The 18,489-nt window shown below is 50.6% G+C and overlaps 1 protein-coding gene across 1 annotated transcript; it reads left to right on the top strand.

Moving 5' to 3' along the window:
• The first annotated feature begins 8,202 nt into the window (after window positions 1–8,202).
• LUZP1 (leucine zipper protein 1) lies at window positions 8,203–18,282 on the top strand. Its single transcript, XM_044667846.1, has 4 exons — window positions 8,203–11,301; window positions 13,016–13,075; window positions 13,762–13,924; window positions 15,218–18,282. The coding sequence occupies exons 1-3, from the start codon at window positions 8,254–8,256 to the stop codon at window positions 13,912–13,914; spliced, it is 3,261 nt and encodes a 1,086-aa protein (XP_044523781.1). The 5' UTR covers window positions 8,203–8,253; the 3' UTR covers window positions 13,915–13,924; window positions 15,218–18,282.
• The last annotated feature ends 207 nt before the right edge of the window (window positions 18,283–18,489 follow it).

Here is an 18,489-nt window from a genome sequence, read left to right as displayed (position 1 = left end):
CTCCCCTGCACTAAAGTTCATTTAAGGAGAAAGTGGCTTCTCACAGACACACCCTTCCCACACCCCCACCCATTACAGCAGCTGCTGGAACTGGACTTGAGGCTTTGGCCAGGCTTCCAGCCCTGTGGGGAAAGAGGGAGACAGCTATGCAGCCCCAGCTGAGAGGGTTCCATCTTTTCTCTGGGAGCCTGCGCCATCTGGTGACCACAGAGTCATGGTGCAGGTCCTTGGTGCCTGATGCCCATCCAAGAGGCTTCCAGGTGCTGGATTCATAGAGGCCAGTTTCTCCATCCTAAGGGTCTCCCCTCCTTTAAGGGGAGACATAACCCAAGGCTGCTGCCACAGGAAGCCTTTTCTGACCCCTCCTCACCAGCTGCCTCCTTCCTAACTTCTCTGTTTTTACCTAACGTATTAATTGTGTGTTAATCCTGGATATTCTCCCTAAAGCATGGATATGGTAGACTGGGAACTCCTTGAGTTCAAGGGTTGTTTCATTCTTTTATCCAGCTTCCCAGCTGGCACATGATGAGCAATTAGTAAAAATGATTCCTAATTGTTTAGACCTGGAAGTGACCTTGGAGGTTGGTCCTCTTATTGGACAGATGAGGAAACCCAGAGATTTTCTTCTTTACAGATGAAAAAGGCTCAGAGACTTGTCCAAGGTCACCCTTCAAAAGCAGAGAACTCTGGTTCTCTGTGAATTTAGGGTTCTTTCTACTGGTGGGACAGAGAATGAAGAACAATACATTTTGCCAAGCATTGCCACCTCGGCGTCTTGGTTTCCTGCAAATCAAATCAATTGATCAAAGATGAACAAGTGTGCATCTGCTTATTAGGATGGAAGCTCTGAGGAAAGGGATGCTCTTGCTTTATTTTTGAATCGTGTCAAACACCTACTAAATCTTGGAGATACAGAGCATCCCTTCCCTCAGTTTACATTCTGAGACAACATGTGCATATGTAAAGATACAAAATGAAGGGAAGTTTGGGGAAGGATAATGCTAGGAGCTGGGTGGATCAGAAAAAGTTTTATGCAGTAGGAGATACTTATGAGTCTTGGAAAGCCAGAGGTTCCAGAAAGGTTGGGGCAAGGAGAGAGTATATTCCAGCATTGGGAGGCAACTGGTGCAAAACCATGGGCCTTAGAACACAGAATGTTAGAGCTGGGAGGGAGCTTAGAACCCAGATTTCAGAAGAGGGCAGAACTTAGAGATATTTTGTTCTATCTCTTCGTTCATAGATTAGGAATCTGATGTCTAGAAAGAGGATTTGTTGGCTGTGCATAAATTTGAAAGGCAAGTTGGAGAACTCCTGGTAAGCTACCTGGCCAAGAATTGAGATTCTTTTAAAGGGGAAAAAAATCTCTTTCAGCTGGCCAGACCAAAGGAGCATGGGAGGTCACCAAGAGTTGCTAGGGCAGGTTAACATAAGGCCAGTCTATGCCTTCCCAGATTTTGGTTGTCCAAGCTTAGGAAGCTTGGGCTGGTTTCTGCTTGGCTATGGATGTGGAATGGTCAGGCTTATGTGAGAGGCTCCAGGTCCCTCCCCTTTGCCCAACAGCCAAGGCCAAAGAGGAACCCTAGCATCTGTTCCTGCTGGGCTGGAGGAATTGCCTTCCTCTGCCCACAAACTTCCTGCCTTAAGCCCTGGATGCTTGGGATCCAGCAGAGTTTTGGAATACATACCGTCTGTGACAGCTGTCTCCGCCTCTGCCTCTCTAGCGTTGCAGCCAATGTCTAAAAGAAACCAGCGCCAGAAGGGGTCCAGCAGAGTGTGACAGGAAGGGGCTGCAAAATAGGGTTTGGGGTTCCTGGGTGAGAACCAAGACAAGGTCCTAGAATGGCTGGCTGGCTTTGTGATCTCAGCTTCTCCATCTATAGTATGGGAACAATAATGCTCATCCTCCCTCCTTCATAGGGCTACTATGAAAATCAAATGTCATAAGAGCTAGGAAACTGCTTTGAAAAGTTAAAAATGATCCAGAGTTGGGGCAGGGGGGTTTAAGTGAGTGACTTCAAGGATTTGTGTGGTAACAGGTACACACATATAGTCCATTGATGGGCTTGTTTCCAGAGTTTCTGCAGCTTGGTGTAGGACCTACTAGAACTTTTATTCTCCTGGTTGAGCCTTTGTGAGCCCAGAGTTGCTTGTGTACCAGAAGAACAGTGATAAGGAGCATTTTCCAATGTCTTATCTGAGTTGGCCCTTCTGGCAAGTCTTCAGGGCTTTCCCATTTCTGGTTCCCACTGGCCTTTCCAGCTTTCTTTCCTAAAACTAGCCCTTCATGCAAGGTTTCCATCAAACCTTCTTACTGGTTCTCTTGGCATCTCATCTCTTGCTGCCACACATCCTTAGCTTCCCCCTGGCATCCTACCTTTAAGTCTAAGTTAATAACCTTAATAAATAATATTAATATAATAAATAGCCTTCGCTCTGAGACAACTCCAATTTATCCATTACCCGATTTGTATGGAGTTTGCATGTTACTTCCCAAATTAGACTGCACTGCCCTTGAGCAGAGATTGGGTGTTCTGCTTTCTTTTTTGCCTTTTTTTTTTTTTGGACTGCATAGGAGGCATTTAATAACTAGTTGACTTGACCTTAATAACTGTCCCATGTTAGAGCTGGAAGGAACTTCAGAATTTGGACTTTTAGGACCTTAAAACGACAGGGCTAGAAATGACCGTGGAAATAAATCATTTCTCCAACTGTTTCCCTTGATAGATGAGAATACTGAGGCCCAGAGACACTAAGTGACTTGCCCAACATCACACAGCAAGCTAGTGGTGGGAGTGGAAACAGGAACCCCCATCTCCCAACTCTCAGTCCATTCCTGTTGCTGCTACGTTGCCAAACCAGGTGAGTTTGCTAAAGTTCTTTTGAGTCTCCTTTTGGTTTCCAGGGGCAGAGCTCTGAGGAACTTGGCCCTCATTTGGTCCTTGGTCCAGGAGGGACAGCTCCCTGTACCAATACAAGCCCACACACTGGAATCTCTGAACTCCCTGGGCATTTGTAGAACGTAGCCTGGGCCGTCGCTCTTGCCGACTAGCAGACAGCAGCAACAGAAGACTCTTTTTGCTGTTCACACATCACACCAGCCAGTGACTGCCAGATAGGAACTCCCCTGAGTGGCAGGGGGTGCCCACACCTGGGCTCATGTTCCATGACTCTTGGGGGAGTGATTTCCCAGGATGCCTGTTGAAATGAGTGCATTTCTGTGTAAGATCCAGTGGGAGAATATAATCAGGTTTCACAATCTAGGGCAGGATTGTCAAACCCAAGACCCTCAGCATTCCCCAGTGCTACATTAACATGCATTTGGGAAATATTTAGCAAAAGAAATAAAAATTCAGGAGGAGACAGATACTGTTAATACGTACTTTTCTAAGTCAATGTGCAGCCCCTTTTCCCAATTTGGGGGCACCAGAGTAGTTGATGATGAGGAACTAAAGAGAATCATAGAATTTCAGAGCCAGAAGGGACTTTCTCAAACCCGTCTAATCCAATTGGCATCTGAAAAGGAATTTTTTCTACCCCCTTCCTAGTAGATAGCCCTTGTGTTCCCAGTCTTCACCAAGGGGGAGCCCATGCTTTCCAAGGTGGTCCTTTCCACTTTGGTATAACTCCTGGTTAGAAAGCTTTTCCTGATGTCAGCTCTCAATCAGCCACTTACAACTTCTTCCCATTGCTACTCATTTGTCTCTAGGACCAAACAGATACAATCTAATCTGTCTTCTTTCTGTTTGTCCTTTAGATGCTTGAAGACATCTGTTTTTTTAAACCCTTATCTTCTGTCTCAGAAACAATACTAACTACAGGCTCCAAGGCAGTAGAGAGGTAAGGGCTAGACAACTGGGGTTAAGTGACTTGCCCAGGGTCACATAGCTAGGAAGTGTCTGAGGCCAGATTTGAACCCAGGATTCTGATCTCCAGACTGGGTTCTCTATCCACAGAGTCACCTAGCTGCTCTTGAAGACAACTATTCCATGTTCTCCCTAGTGTTCTCTTCTCTCAACCTAAATAACCCAATTCCCTTCAACTAACTGTCCTGTAACATGAACTCAAAGCTCTTCATTATCATAGAAACTCTTCTGGATGTTCTCTGACTTATCAATGTCTTTTTTTTAAAAAATGGATGAAAATGCACTCATTAAGCATTTGTTCTATGCAAACTATAGTGACAAGCATTGAGGGTCCCCTCTGTCCAGGAGCTCATGTTCTAGAGAGATTTCACTCAATATCTTCCTTTGTTCATGGTGCTTAGAGCTGAACACAAGGTTCCAGATATGATCTGCCTCAGGCAGAGAGGGAGCAGAGCACTTTTTAGTGTATCCCAACTTGACTGCATTAGTTTTTTTGGTCTCCATAGCACACAGTTGACTTCTATCAAACTTGTGGTCCACCAAAACCCCCAGATCCTTTTCTGGTTGATTATAGTCCAACCCTGATTCTCTCATCTTATATTTGATTAGAATGTTAGTTCCTTGAAGATAAGAGCTATTTCATTTTGTCTTTTTATTTCCAGCATGTGCCATAGTGCCTGGAACATAGTAGGTGACTAACATTGGCTTATTTGATTAATTTTTCTTATGTTTAAAACAATCTAACTGTAAAGCTAAGTGATTAAGTTTTGTCTTAATTCAGGTCAGTCTGACATTCAGCCTGTGCCAAGGTCTTTGTGGATCCTGGATTTTCTGCTCAGATTTCCATCCTTGTGTTATGTGCAAGGACAGAAAGATGGTCCCCTCTTACTCATTCACACTGACTTCTTCTGACCATTGTTTTGGGACTGAAGCTCCAAGAGGTGTTTGTTAAACTTTCCAAGAACTGCCTCTGGCACCTCTGTATGCAGCCACCTGGTGGCAGTGACTAGCCCTTCTTCAAAGCAGTTGATTCAAGGCAGAACATTTAAGAACATTCCATTGTCACTGCTTAAAGAGAATGGGGGTAGCCCCTGCTCGGTACACTCTATGTAGCTCTCGTCAGGACCCATAATCTCTCCATGTCCTCTGCAAGTTCCAGAGAAGCTTTAAGTTACAGCGAAGGATTCATTGCCTTGGAGAAAAGGCGTTTCCTCACCTGAGAGTTTCTTTGCTCAGTGGAGTCCCAAGGCTACACCCTGTGCCCTAATCCTCATACTTAGAGGGAAAGCTTTTGAGCAAACAGATACAATTAGTGATCTCTCTCACTGAATCCTTGATCTGCTGAGCCTGCCCCAACCTTGCTTTTGGACAGCCATTTGCATCAACAGCAGAAGGAGTTGTAATCACTTTGTTGCCCACTGTGCTTCCTCCAGACCTTTCCCTCTGCCACTGCCACTCAGGATGTTGTCTAATTCCATCTGGGTCCCTGCTGCCAGGCCCTGCTTTGTATACTGTCATTTTCCGCTCTGCACCCCCTCCATTTTTCTAATTTTGCTCCTCCCAGTCAGTCAAGCAGCAAGCATTTATTAAGTGGTTACTATATGCCAGGCATTATGCTAGACTTCTCTCACCTTCTATTTTCTGGAGAAAATTGAGGCTTTGGGGCAGCTTTGCTTTTATGCTCTGAGAAGAGACAGGATTTGTACCAAGACTGATGCTGGGAGCTTCCCCTAGAGATCATCTTCATTCCTGATTTCTCTCCAATTCATTCCCCTGCCCCCCACCTTCCTTTCCACATCTCCATCCCCCAGCCCTCTCTGGTCATTTGTGACTTCCTTTTCATTAGTCATTTCAGCTTTATGCTTTTTTACTCCTTCCTCATCTGTTCTCACTTATCAGTCCTTTATATTCTGGTTCTTGACTCTACCACTGTCTTCAGTGGTTTTCTAGGGGTTCACCAGTGACTTTTTAATTGCCAAATGCAATGAAGTTTTCTTTAGTCCTCATTCTCCATGACTTGCCCACAACATTGGACATTTGCCTCCTGATTAGGCTCCATTGATTTCTTCGGCACTGACGTCTCCTGTTTGTCCCTTCTATTTTATTCTCCTTTGCTGGTTTATCTTGATCTCTCCCTATTCCCTAAGTATGGGTATCTCTCAAAACTTTGTCTCAGTCCCCCTTCTCTTTCTGCATGGTCTTCCTCAGTGCTTTTTTCCATTCCCGTGGATTTATCACCTCTATATCTTCAAATGATTCCTGAAGCCATATATCTAGCCCAGCTTCCTCTCATCAACTCCATTCCTATGGCTCTAGCTGCTTGCTGGACAGCTCCACTTGGCTCCTTCACTTCGAGGTGTCTGAAAGTGAGATCATCTCCCCATCTCCTTCCCTGTTTTATTGATGGCTCCACTGTCCTTCCAGTCACCCGGTTTGAAACCAAAGTCATCTTCGATTGCATTTGCGCAGCGACATTTCTTGTGCTTGCACTTGTTTCCTAGAGGTCGCCTGTACTCGTCACTGATGCTACCCTCTTCCAGTGTGCTCTCCGAAATGCCTGCTCCATAGTTAATAAACTTGCTTTTATCTTAACCCTTTTCCTTCCCAGGCCCTCCGTTTTCAAGCGCTCACTGAGACCCAGCCCACCCTTCCCACTACTGGTTATACTTCAGTTTGTGCTCCCCAACTCAGTGACTGGTGAGGGAGCTGGAATATTCCTTGTTCCCCCGTTACTCCTTTCAGCCTCTCCACCCTCACTCAGTGACTCTCTCCCCCTCTGAGGTTCATTCCACCCAAACTGATCACCCGTCACGATTCTGGTGCCTGTTACTCTACCTGCCCCCAAGATATTTTTCTTTCTTCAATAAATTCATTACGTGGTCCACGGTTTTTCCTCCCCATCTAGTGCCCTGATACCAGGAGACTTCAGAATATCCATATGAGCGCCCTTCTCAATTCATAAATCTACTTCATTGCCATGACCTACTTCTCTGCCCCCCTGAACCACACAGAGAGGGTCTTCTCAGGGTTTCTATTTTGTTCCTCTTATGGTTCTAAGCCATCTAGTCCCCAGAAAATTATCCTCATTTTACAGATGAGGTGAACTGAGGCTGAGAGAAGTAATTTCTCTAGATAATACAGCTTATAAGAATCTGCAGTTAGATTTAAAGTCATATCCTCTCAACTCCAATTCCAACACTCCATCTGCTACATCAAGCTCTTAATAAAGATTTGTTAAGTTGCCTGATTCATCATAGCTGTTTTCACCTTTGGGAGAATTATCACGGCAATCATTTTTAAAAAACCTTTACCTTTTGTCTTAATCGATACTAAGTGTTGGTTCCAAGGCAGAAGAGTAGTAAGGGCTAGGCCAGTGATGGGCAAACTTTTTAAAGAGGGGCCAAAGGAAAGGAAATGCTCATCTGTCATCTTTTTCAAAGGCAACTCTTTTGAAGTTTCATTGTATTGTATCCTACTCATTATATTCATCAGATTAGGAATAATGTAGACATTTTAGGGGGCTGCGTCTGGCCCACAGGCCATAGTTTGCCCATCACTGGGCTAGGCATTGGGGAGTAAGTGACTTGCTCAGGGACACGTGGCTTGAGGCCATATTTGAACCAAGGCCCTCCTGCCTCCAGGGCTGGCTCGCCACCTACTGAGCCACCTAGCTGCTCTAAGCAATCATTTTTTAATATATCCTGAAGTAGTATAACACTTCCTAGGAATGAGGGTCCCACAGAAGTAGAAGGTGCTTCCCTCTCATGGAAGTGTTGGTTTAATAAACAGACTAGATGATGTAAAGGCAGATGAAGGGGTTCCTAGATGCTATCATGGATGGAGTGCTGGACCTGGAGTCAGGAAGACCGAGTTCAACTCCATCCTCAGACACTTACTTATTGTATGATTCTGGACCTGTTTGCCTCCGTTTCCTCTTCTGTAAAATTGGGATAATAATAACACCTGCCTCCTGAGGTCATTGTGAGGATCAAATTTTTTTGATAATAATTGGAAAGCAGTTAGCACAGTGCCTGGCACAGAGTAAGCCTCTCTAACAGTAGCTCTCATTATTAGCACTGTTGCCATCAGGTACTCCCTTTCAGGTCCCAACTGGACAAAATGTCTGCTGATCACTCTTGTAACTCTCACGATTCTTTGGGTTCAGGTAGAGGCTGGAGCTCAGTCTCCTCCATTGGCCTTGGGGGTGTCACTGTGGGATCTGATGTTTTGTAAGCTGATGTTTCAGGGGCTTTGCTCTCTGACACACACCCTTATACTTTTCTTCCTTCAGACTGATGAGGGTTGCAGGCTGTAAGAAGACCCTGTGGAGACAAGGAGAAAGTTGACCGCTTCTCATTTCCTTGAGCTACCCTTGAGGAGAACCCCGAATATGGCCGAGTTTTCGGGGTACAAGGATGTTGCTTCCAGCCGCCACCTGCGGTTTAAGCTGCAGAGTCTCGGCCGTCGCCTTGATGAGTTGGAGGAAGCCACCAAAAGCCTGCAGAAGGCTGAGGATGAGCTCCTGGATCTCCAGGACAAGGTGATCCAAGCCGAGGGCAGCGATTCTAGCATGCTGGCCGAGGTGGAGGCGCTGCGGAAACGGGTGTTGAAGATTGAGGGCAAGGATGAGGAGATCAAGAGGGCAGAAGACTTGTGCCAGCTGATGAAAGACAAACTGAAGGAGGAGGAGAGCCTGACCCGGGAACTGAAGGCAGAGATCGAGCGGCTCCAGAAGCGGATGGCCGAGCTGGAGAAGCTGGAGGAAGCCTTTGGACGGAGCAAGAATGACTGTACCCAGCTTTGCCTGAGTCTGAACGAGGAGCGGAATCTCACCAAGAAGATCTCCTCTGAGCTGGAGACCCTGAGGGTCAAGGTGAAAGAACTGGAAACCTCTGAGGACAGGCTGGACAAAACTGAGCAGAGTTTAGTGTCTGAGCTTGAGAAGCTGAAGTCGCTGACCTTGACTTTTGTGAGTGAGAGGAAGTATTTAAATGACAGGGACAGAGAAAACGAGAAGTTAATCAAAGAGTTGACACAGAAACTGGAGCAGAACAATAAGGTCAACCTAGCAGACCATAGCAGGAACTCCTCCACCCTCCTGGACAGAAATGACCTCCGCATCGAGGATGGGATCTCTTCCACGCTGCCCTCCAAAGAAGCCAGGAGGAAGGGGACCTTAGACTATCTCAAGCAGGTAGAGATTGAAACCCGCAACAAATCAGAGAATGAAAAGAATCGAAATCAAGAAGATAATAAAGTTAAAGATCTCAACCAAGAGATTGAGAAGCTCAAAAGTCAAATCAAACATTTTGAATCTCTAGAGGAAGAACTGAAGAAAATGAGGGCCCAAAATAATGACCTGAAAGACAGTTACCTGAGTGAGCAAAATAAGAATAAACTCTTAGCCAATCAGCTGGAAGAGGTCAAACTGAAGCTGAAGAATCAGAAGGACCTTGAGAACGGGGAGGTAGACAGTGAAGAGTCTTTCCTGGTTGGCAAAGGGAGGCATGAGAGACCCAAGTACCGAGGTCTCATCACTGAGTCCCCTTCATCCAAGTATAAGTCACGAGAACTCTCCCCCCAACACAAAAGGGAAAGACTTCGAAACAGGGAGCACACTTTCAGTAATGACAACTCCACTCAGAATAGCAGGCAAGGTGGCTGTCCCAGTGCCATGAACCGGAGGGCCGCCAAGGTGGGCATGGACAGCATCCCTCAGGATGCCAAAAGACCCGATGATAACATCGCAGCTGGCACTTCCCTGAGTGAAGGCAAGAGGACCAGGGAGCAGCCATCGGTGCTGAGTCGCTATCCCCCCGCAGCCCAGGAGCATCGAGTCCTGAAGGGAACCTCTAAGCCAGGGCATGAGAATGGGCTAAAAGGAAAGGTGGAAAAGACATCCCGGGTGTTTAATGACGCCAGCCAAGGCCGCGGACCCGACGACAACAGATCCAACAGGATGGACGCCGCTGGGAACAAAGCAATGAGGGTGAATCGAGTAGCCGCTTTGGATTCCTCTTTAGAGGCTGTGTCAGCCAAAAAGATCCTCAACTCTTCCGGTGGACATCAGGTTTCTTCTGGGTCAGCCCCAGAACCGGCCAGCTCTAAGTCCACTGACTCTTCTTCATCTCGAAGATCATCGGCCGAAGGACCGTCAAAATGCAAGAGAGCCACCAATGGCCAGGAAGCTGAGAGCGGCCCTCTGGGTCCAAAGCCTCCAGCCTCATCGAAGGCTTCTTATGGTTCCAGAAGTCAGGAAGACGTCCTGCAGGGCTTTACAGCCCCCGGCAAGGACGAACAAGAGCAGCCCGTGTGTGTGACGACGGAAGACAGCAGTCAGCACGAAGCTCTGCGGTGCCGGGTCATCAAGCCCGGCGGCAGGGAGAGGCTGGACCTTGAAGAGGACGCCGACACACATTCCCTCGTCACCGCCAAGTTAGTGAACACGACCATCACTCCAGAGCCGGACCCCAAAAGGCAGCCGCGCTCCCGGGCGGCCCTCAGAACAGCCCTGTTCGACGGCGACAGGGACCTGGCGGGTGACGCGGACTCGGGGAAACCTGGGAGAGGAGCCGCCGAGTTTCAGGATGCCAACAGCTCAGGAGTGAAGAGCCGGAGGCCGTTCAGCCCGAGGGAGGCTCTGCGGTCCAAGGCGGTCATTAAGCCGGTCATCATCGATAAGGATGTGAAGGAGGTGATGGGGGGTGGCGGGGGGCCCGAGGTCGGCTCGGAGAGAGCGAAGCCCGCCTCCAGGGCGGTGCCCAACAAGGTGACAAGCTGCATAACCATCTTCCCCATGGAGGTGGGCAGCCCCAGAGAGAGGCACACGTCCACCAGCAACATCCAGGTGGTCCCCAGCGAGCTGTCCTCAATCGCCAATCACATCAGCCTGCCCTTCGAGATCTCCATTCACAAGAACGACATCACCAGGCAGATCCCGGAGGCCGAGCAGGCCGGGGAGGTGCCCCCTCGGAGCAGGCCGGAGACGGTGGTCTCGAGGAGCAGCATCACCATCAAGCCGTCGGAGGCCGCTGAGAGGAGCAGCCAGGAGTCCTCCCTGGAGAGCCTCAGGTGGGTCAGCCACCACGGCCCCTTGGAAGCGGAGCCTTCCGACGCCAAGCACGTCACCGTGCGGAGCGCCTGGAGGGCCAGGCGGGACTTGAACTCTCGGGAAGACTCCCCTGGCCAAGGGGGCAAAAACGTGGATCCCCCGAACGCCTACACGCAGAGGTCGGCCACAGACTTCTCAGAACTGGAGCGGCCCCGGCCCTCTCCCTTGGAGCAGGGCACGCGGAGGGGCCCGGGGAGCCCGGGGGATGCCTCTGAGCTGACTTCCCGCAGAAGCCAGAGCAGCCTTACGGTGTCGGAGGTCCTCACGCGTCGTGGCCGGGCCGGAGACCCCGGTGCTGCTGCTGCCTCGAGCCGCCCAGCGGGCCTGGTAAGTTCCCTCCTTCTCCCTCATTCTCCCTGCAGAAATACATTATATCTCCCTTCCTGGGAGCCCTTTTGTCTGCTTCTGCTCGAGGAATCTGCCGGCTGGAGCCCGCTGAACCTCAGGTGGTAGATCTAGAAACATCTGGGTGGTGGGAGGCGGGAGTTGGGGGAGAAGAGCAGAAAAGGCACAGTTAGGCTGGAGGTAAAGAAGACGTTCCTTGACCACGAGAGCGGCCTGAAAGGGCAATAGATTTTATGTGGAGGCAGTGAGATTCCTATTCCCATACGGGCTGAATTTCGTTGCCCGAGTTCCCCTGCTGCCTCCGCCTCTGAAATCGAGTCACCCCTACATCAACGGGCTTCCTACAGAGTCCTGCCCTACATGGCTCATTTTTTTTAGTGGCGTTAATACTTTTATTTCTGCCAAAGTAACTATCTAGTTACTCCTATATGCTGCAGAGATCATGTATCGAGGATGAAAAACTAGCCTCTAGAATCCAATCTTTTCCCTATTTCACCCAAGCTATAAACTGGCCGATATCTCTGAAAGGTTTTCCGCTTCAAGGTCGGGCCCTGGGTGGGAATCGAGTGGCTGGAAAGCCCTGGACAGGCTAGAAGAAAAGCTTTGGGCCTCCCATCATCTTGGAGAGTTAATTTTAGGGGGGGAAATAGAGGCTACATCAAAACTCTTCTCCACTTTTTTCCCCCCAAGGGATGTCACAGAAGTCGAGGAGGCCTTTTGAAATTCCCTTCATAGTGAGGGCCGTCCAGGCTTTAGATGGAGTCTGGCAGGTTAGCTGGAGAACCCTGAGTGGGGAGTGCAGGAGAGGAGAGGGGAAGCTGGGGACTGAGGCAAGAGCAGAGATGGGGACTGGAGAAGCCAACATGGTGCCTTGAGGGCAAGAGGAGGGACAGGGGGACCCTTACTTTCTGTTTTAGAATCAATACTCTATTAGTTCCGAGGCAGAAGAGTCCATTGGGTTTAAGCCCAATGGGAGTTTAAGTGACTCACCCAGGGTCACATGGCTAGGAAGTATCTGAAATCAGATTCGAACCCAGGACCTCCCATCTTTGGGCCTGGCTCTCTATCCACTGAGCCACCTTGCTGCCCCTGGGAGAGGCAGCTTCTTTTCCTGATGTGGGTCCAAGTTATCAGAATTTTGTTTCTCCCTCGACCTGAGTATAATTTTTTTTTTTGCAGGACAGTCTTTATAGATATTGATTGAACTTTCATTCCCTTAGAAGTCGGGGTCCCTTCCCCATGGGCCCCTGGCTCCAGAGCCCTAAGCCCTTGTTGGGGATCTGGACTAGATCTGGGATTTTGCTGCCTCAGATAGGAAACTCTGAGCTGAGGAACTCCTTCCTTCAGCACGTCTCTGACTCCTTAGAAAATTGTTCAGGTATATAAGTGCCTTTAGGTGACTTGTCCAAGGTCACACAGCCAGCTCTTTATTATGATAGCATTATTTTATAAGCCACCCATCTCAAAAATTCACACCATTGGTCAGCAGGGGCTTGTACTTGTGGACAGATCAGGGATTGGGGCAAGGAAGAAGAGACTCGAAGCCATGGATGTGTGTAGTTGTGTTTGAGCATCGGCAATTATTTTGTAAGATAAAGGAGATGGGACCCGATTTCCTTCCCTATCAGAAGAGGTGGTGCCCCTCTGGCGAGCTGTATTACTTGGAATCACGTGACTTTTGTTCTCATTTATTTAGGGAGGTCCTGGAGGAAAGGAGACCAGCCAGGATCAAAGGAAAGGGGCCAGAGAAAGGGAGGTAAGCGGAGAGGGGCCTGAGGAGGGCTCTGGGAAGGGAGCGATCTCCCTGGGAGGCACCAAGAGGGAGGCCCATGGAAAACGACCTTATTTGCGGGGAGAGTCAGGGCTGGATTTCATACCCTCCAGCAGCTCGGATGCTCAGGTGTGCCCGTGGCCGTAGCAGCCTCAGAGCCACGGATAGTCCCTGCCTGCCTGCCTCCTGTGGCACCGCGATGCCCCCTGTAACACCCCTCACCGCCTGCCACACTCCGCCGGCCTTGGTCCAGATCGCTTCTGGCTTGTGGCGTTACAGCAGGGTTTAGCCAAATGGGGAGCTCGAAGAGACTGTCCGGTGCCCTTTTTGACTCGGTTCTCCAGAGATGGTGGGTTTTTTACAGGAGGGTTTTACACAGGAGGCAGCTGAAGCCTAACGAGGTTGGGACTGCTCTAAGTTCACAGAAGTAATAAATAGGAGGCCGGAGGCTCAGACCCAGCACCCAGGGGCCCAAAGACTGATCCCCCAGGGCTTCCGGGGGTGGGTGTGAAGCTGGGCCAGACCAGATCTTGAGGGAATCTGGAGGGGCGAGATGGGACCTAGAGGGTCCCCCACAACTGGAGTGTGTCAGAGGGGAATGGGTTTGTTTTGGGAGACTCTCCTCTGCTCTGCCTCTCAGTACCTCACTTCCCTCCATTTTGCTGGCACAGGAGGAAGCTGAGGGCAATACTTCCACCTCCTTTCGATGGCAGCACAGTTGCCTGGAAAGGCCAGAGCTGCCTGCGAGGCGGCCGCCAGAGCTCCTGCGGATTCGAGCTGAAGAACGGGTACGTCGGGCCAAGCACTCCTCTGAAGAGAACTGATCTGACTGGGGTGAGACACGTTCTTCTGTACCTCTGTGTGTGTGTGTGTGTGTGTGTGTGTGTGTGTGTGTGTGTGTGTGTGTGTGTGTGTGTGTGTGTGTGTGTATTTTAAACCCTTAACTTCTGTGTATTGGCTTCTAGGCCAATATCCTAACGATTTCCTTATTATCTCTTTGGGGCATAAACCCAACAGTGGTATGGCTGGGTCAAAGGGCAGGCATTCATTTAAAGCCATTTACACATAGTTCCAAATTGCCCTCCAGAATGGTTGGACCAATTCACAACTCCACCAGCAATGTATTAGTGTCCCAATTTTGCCACATCCTCTCCAACAGTTATCACTTTCCTTTGCTGCCGTATTGGCCATATTGATGTAAGGTGGTACTTCAGAGTTGTTTTAATCTGCATTTCTCTAATCAGGAGGATTTAGAACACTTCATCATGTGCTTTTTTTTTTTTTTTTTTTTAAACCCTCACCTTCCGTCTTGGAATCAATACTGTGTATTGGCTCCAAGGCAGAAGAGTGGTAAGGGTAGGCAATGGGGGTCAAGTGACTTGCCCAGGGTCACACAGCTGAGAAGTGTCTGAGGCCAGATTTGAACCTAGGACCTCCTGTCTCTAGGACTAAAGCTCTATCCACTGAGCTACCCAGCTGCCCCCTTTCATGTGCTTATTGATAGTTTTGATTTCCTCATGTGAAAACTGACTATTCATGTCCCTTGACCATTTGTCGATGGGGGAATGGCTTGTTTTTTTTGTAAATTTGACTTCGTTCCTTATATATTTGGGAAATTGAACCTTTGTCAGAGTTTTGTTATAAAAACATTCTCCCAGTTTGTTGCTTTCACATCGGTTGCTTGTACAAAACATTCATTTTACATTTTGCAATATTCTCTGTCTTGGTGGGCAGTCATTTGAAAGGGGTGGCCAGAAAGAGACCTTCTTAGCAGCTCCCCATGGAATGAGCCCAGGCAGCGCTGGAGCAAAGAATCTGTGTGTGCCCTAGGCCAGGTCCCAAGGCTTTCTGGCGTGAAAATCCTGAGCCCCTCCTCCTCACAGGCAGTACAGTGCTGCCCCTCTGTCTTGTGGATGGGGTGGCCCTGGGCCAGGCTCTCGGGATCCAAGGAGCCCTCGAGGACGGGTCGGAGGGGGAGGGGAAAGGGGAACGGTCTTCCTCTGTCCCCTCAGGAAGATGTTGTCCCCCATCTTTTTTTCCCTTCCAGTCATACGTGCGCTCTTCTCCTCCTTCCCTGGTTTCCTCTTGGCTCCTCAACACCCTTTTGCTCTGGTTTTTGTCTTGCAGGGGCTTCCTGCTCCGCTGGGTTGACTTCCAAGATTTTGACTCTCTTCTCCCAGCAGTGGACTCACTGTGTGGTCTGCCCCCAGGGAAGCTCTGACCACACACCCTTCAGCCACCAGCTGCAAAGCCATCTCCCATTCTTCTCTCCCTCTGAGCATTCTTCACTTGGAGGTTTTCCAAGCAGACGATGAACAGCAGAGTGTCTGGGGGTCCCCGAGCCCGTGGCCCAGGGTGGCATCTCGGGTATTGGGACTCCAGCCCCGCTTCTGGGCTGGCTGTTCCCAGAGGGGCCATCTTTGCCAGACACCATCTAAGAGGACACAGAAGGGCCTGTGCCCCTCCATCTTCCCTTCGCCAAGCACTGGAGGCTTTGCTCTAGTTCGCCCGCAAGCCTCACCTTGACTTCTCCAGAAGGGTGTCGTCCCCACCCCATTTGGGGTGGGGGGAGGGCACGGATCCCGAGACTGGGCTAGGCCTGACCTGGCACACTCCCTTTCCCCTCCTCCCCTAGTCAGGATGAAACCTTTCCCCACTTGTCACCCCCCCCCCCCGAGCAATAGATCCGAGGAGAGGCAGACACTAGTGCGCTGCCCTCTGCCCCCAGCCTTCTCCCCCGACCCCTTTCCCCTCGAGAACCGCACTTTACTGAGTCAATGCAATCCTTGAAGGTTGGCTGGAAAGGGGATTTCTGTGGATTGTAGTTTCCTGATGCCTCCATCCGCTAAATGGGGGAAATCACGCCGTTGGGGCTGGGGGAGGGGGAAGAGTGATTCAGAATACGGCAAAATGTCCAAATTCTACATGGCAGAAAATTGTCAAATGGCAAACCTTAGTGATCGGTCACTCCCGTGGTGCGAGGGCCGTTGCCTGAGTACATGGCCGGCCAGCGGCTTCGTTCATTTCACCTTTGCTCTTGGCTCGCCAAATTTGAAAGGTGGCCCTACCTTCCTGCTCCCAGAATAGGGAGCTCGAAGGGACCGGCTCATCCCACCCCCTCATTTTACAGAGGGAAAATGAGGCCCCGCAGGGTTGCCTGATAGGACTTGCACCCGAGGTGATTGGAATTTAAATTTGTTCTCCTGACTCCTGCGTCGTCTCTCCTACCCCGTGTATCCTGTCTTATCCTTTCTGGGGCCCCATCTCCCACCTCTTTTGTTCCCCTTTGTAAGAAATCGCCTGGTTTGTTTTAAAGGTTCTAGTTTGGGACTGGCGGGGGCTCGAGGTCGCAGCTCCCCTTTTCTCGGGCTGCGCCTCGGAGTTAGATCCTGGCTCCGAGGCAGGAACCTCGCTCATACCTCCATGTTCACGTTTTGCCAAATGTGGGCTCGTATCCCTCGGGCTGCCCCTACTTTCCCCATAATTGCTGGTTCCTCCGCGCACACCCCGACTCCCGCAGGCAGGGCCCCTCAGCTAAGCTTCCCGCGAGCCGCTTGTCCCAGAGCGCTTGGGCAGCCCCGGCCCTCCCACGAGGCCCCCCAGAGGAGCCGATCGTCCTCCACGGGGGGCCCCGGGGGCTCGGACAACCTCTTGGGCCCAGAGTTCTAATGCTTTCCTCCTCACGTCCCCAGATCCCGGTGCTTGAACAGAAAGACTTGTGTTGTACATTCGGCTAGGTGCCAACATGGTGACTCCAGCGAGCTCAAGTGGCACTGCTCATTGCTGCTGTGGAACCAAGATGCCATGTGGGAGAGGGATAAACCTGAGTGCAATAGGGTTTGATTGTAACGAATATTTCAGGATAAGTATTTCACCTCCCCTCCCCCAACTTGCACACTTTCTAGGACCGCTGATAGATAGATTTATTTTTTAATGTTCTTGGTGTTGCAGAAAATACTGGGTATAATTGTGGCCAAGAGGCCGAGGCCGGCTCTTTGGGGCTTGGCAGTGGCGAAGACCCCTTCGGGTTCGGCAAATTCCAAAGTTAAGATGCTGCATGCTAGGTGATGGCATCACTCACTGCACCTTCCTGAAGATAGTTGGAGGGGCTGCCGGCCACGGCCCACCCCCAAGCCTCCTCAGACCGTGCCCCAAGGGTCTGGAGGGGCCGGACACAAGCGAGCCTGGCCAAGGAATCCTGTAGGCCAGGATGCCGGTGTGGCCGAGTGCGAGGGAAGCCCACTGTGCCCTCGAGGCTCCAGACCCTTGTGCAGCGCACAGGAGGGAGCTGGGGGAGTGGGGAAGAAGATGCCCGAGACCGGACAGCAACCACCGGGCCATCGGCCGGCCTTCCTCCCCGTGCCTTTCCTCCACACCCACACCCACACCCACACTCCCTCGGCCGGCGAGACCCGAGAAGCCATCTACGGAGAGCCTCGAAGGCCTTCTGAGAGTGGGAGACGGTCACCAAGTGGGCTTGGGCAGCCTCAGGAGGTGCAGGATGAAAAGAACAGACTCTTAGGCTGACAGGACTCGAGGGGTCCTTCCACCTCCAGGAGAGATTGCACGTCTGGGGTCGATACTGTTCTGAGCCCTCGGCCAGCCTCTCGGGGGTCACTGGGGTGAGGGGGGCTGCCCCCACCTCCTCTCCCCATCAGGGAGGCCCGGGTCATCCCTGCCACTCTCCCCGCTCGGAGGTTCCCAAAGGCTGCTTCAGAACTGGTGCTTCCAGGCCTCCTGGGGCCCCCTCGAGTTCCCTGACGGCGTGGCTGTCCACTGCAATAGGGGAGGTGCTGCATTCTCCTGCTGCTTAGCAGTTCAGAACATGTATGAATGGAATGTATTTTTAAAAGAATAAAATATATTTTTTTGTATTTTAAAAGTTGGGTGGGGTAGGGAGGCAGCCCTATAAAGTTGTTGCGTTACAGGCAGAAAACTAACCCTCCGTCGCTGTGTTCCAGTCTCTCTCCAAGTCCACCTGGCGCCTCAGTGTGGCCGCTCCGGGTCCTCCTGCTCCACCCGCCTTCTTGCTCTAAGCATGCGAAATAGGGGGCGGCCCGGGGCTCGCAGCCGGGGGCTCCTGGGTGGCATGTCTAGTCGAAGCCCGTGTGTGCATGTATCCTCTGGCTCTCCGCCGTCTGTCGGCCCTACAGCACGCTAGGTAACCAATAAAGCTCTCCGATTTCTAAGTGCCCTTCGTGTCTGGTGCTCAGTGCTGTCTCATAGAAGCTCTGCTCCAAGGGCCGCCTCTCAGGATTCGCTCAGCACTTCGTGTCTGTCTGCAGTCCACCTAGAATAAAATGCTCTTTGGGGACCGGGGAAAAGGCCTCGAAGGCCACAACTGGAAGATGACCTGGCCCGGTGCTGCTTGTTCTGTGGGTGGGTAATGCTGAGCCACG

This window comes from Gracilinanus agilis, chromosome 3 (genome assembly GCF_016433145.1).
Source record: "Gracilinanus agilis isolate LMUSP501 chromosome 3, AgileGrace, whole genome shotgun sequence".
In the NCBI taxonomy this organism is placed as follows: domain Eukaryota; kingdom Metazoa; phylum Chordata; class Mammalia; order Didelphimorphia; family Didelphidae; genus Gracilinanus; species Gracilinanus agilis.
The sequence above is the reverse complement of the archived record's forward strand: the minus strand, read 5'-3'. Positions and strand labels throughout refer to the sequence as shown.

Coding starts and splice junctions, on each gene's coding strand:
- LUZP1 (XM_044667846.1), top strand. CDS start 8,254: ATGGCCGAGTTTTCGGGGTACAAGGATGTTGCTTCCAGCCGCCACCTG. Junction 11,302..13,015: donor CGAGCCGCCCAGCGGGCCTG/GTAAGTTCCCTC, acceptor TCATTTATTTAG/GGAGGTCCTGGAGGAAAGGA. Junction 13,076..13,761: donor AAGGGGCCAGAGAAAGGGAG/GTAAGCGGAGAG, acceptor TTGCTGGCACAG/GAGGAAGCTGAGGGCAATAC.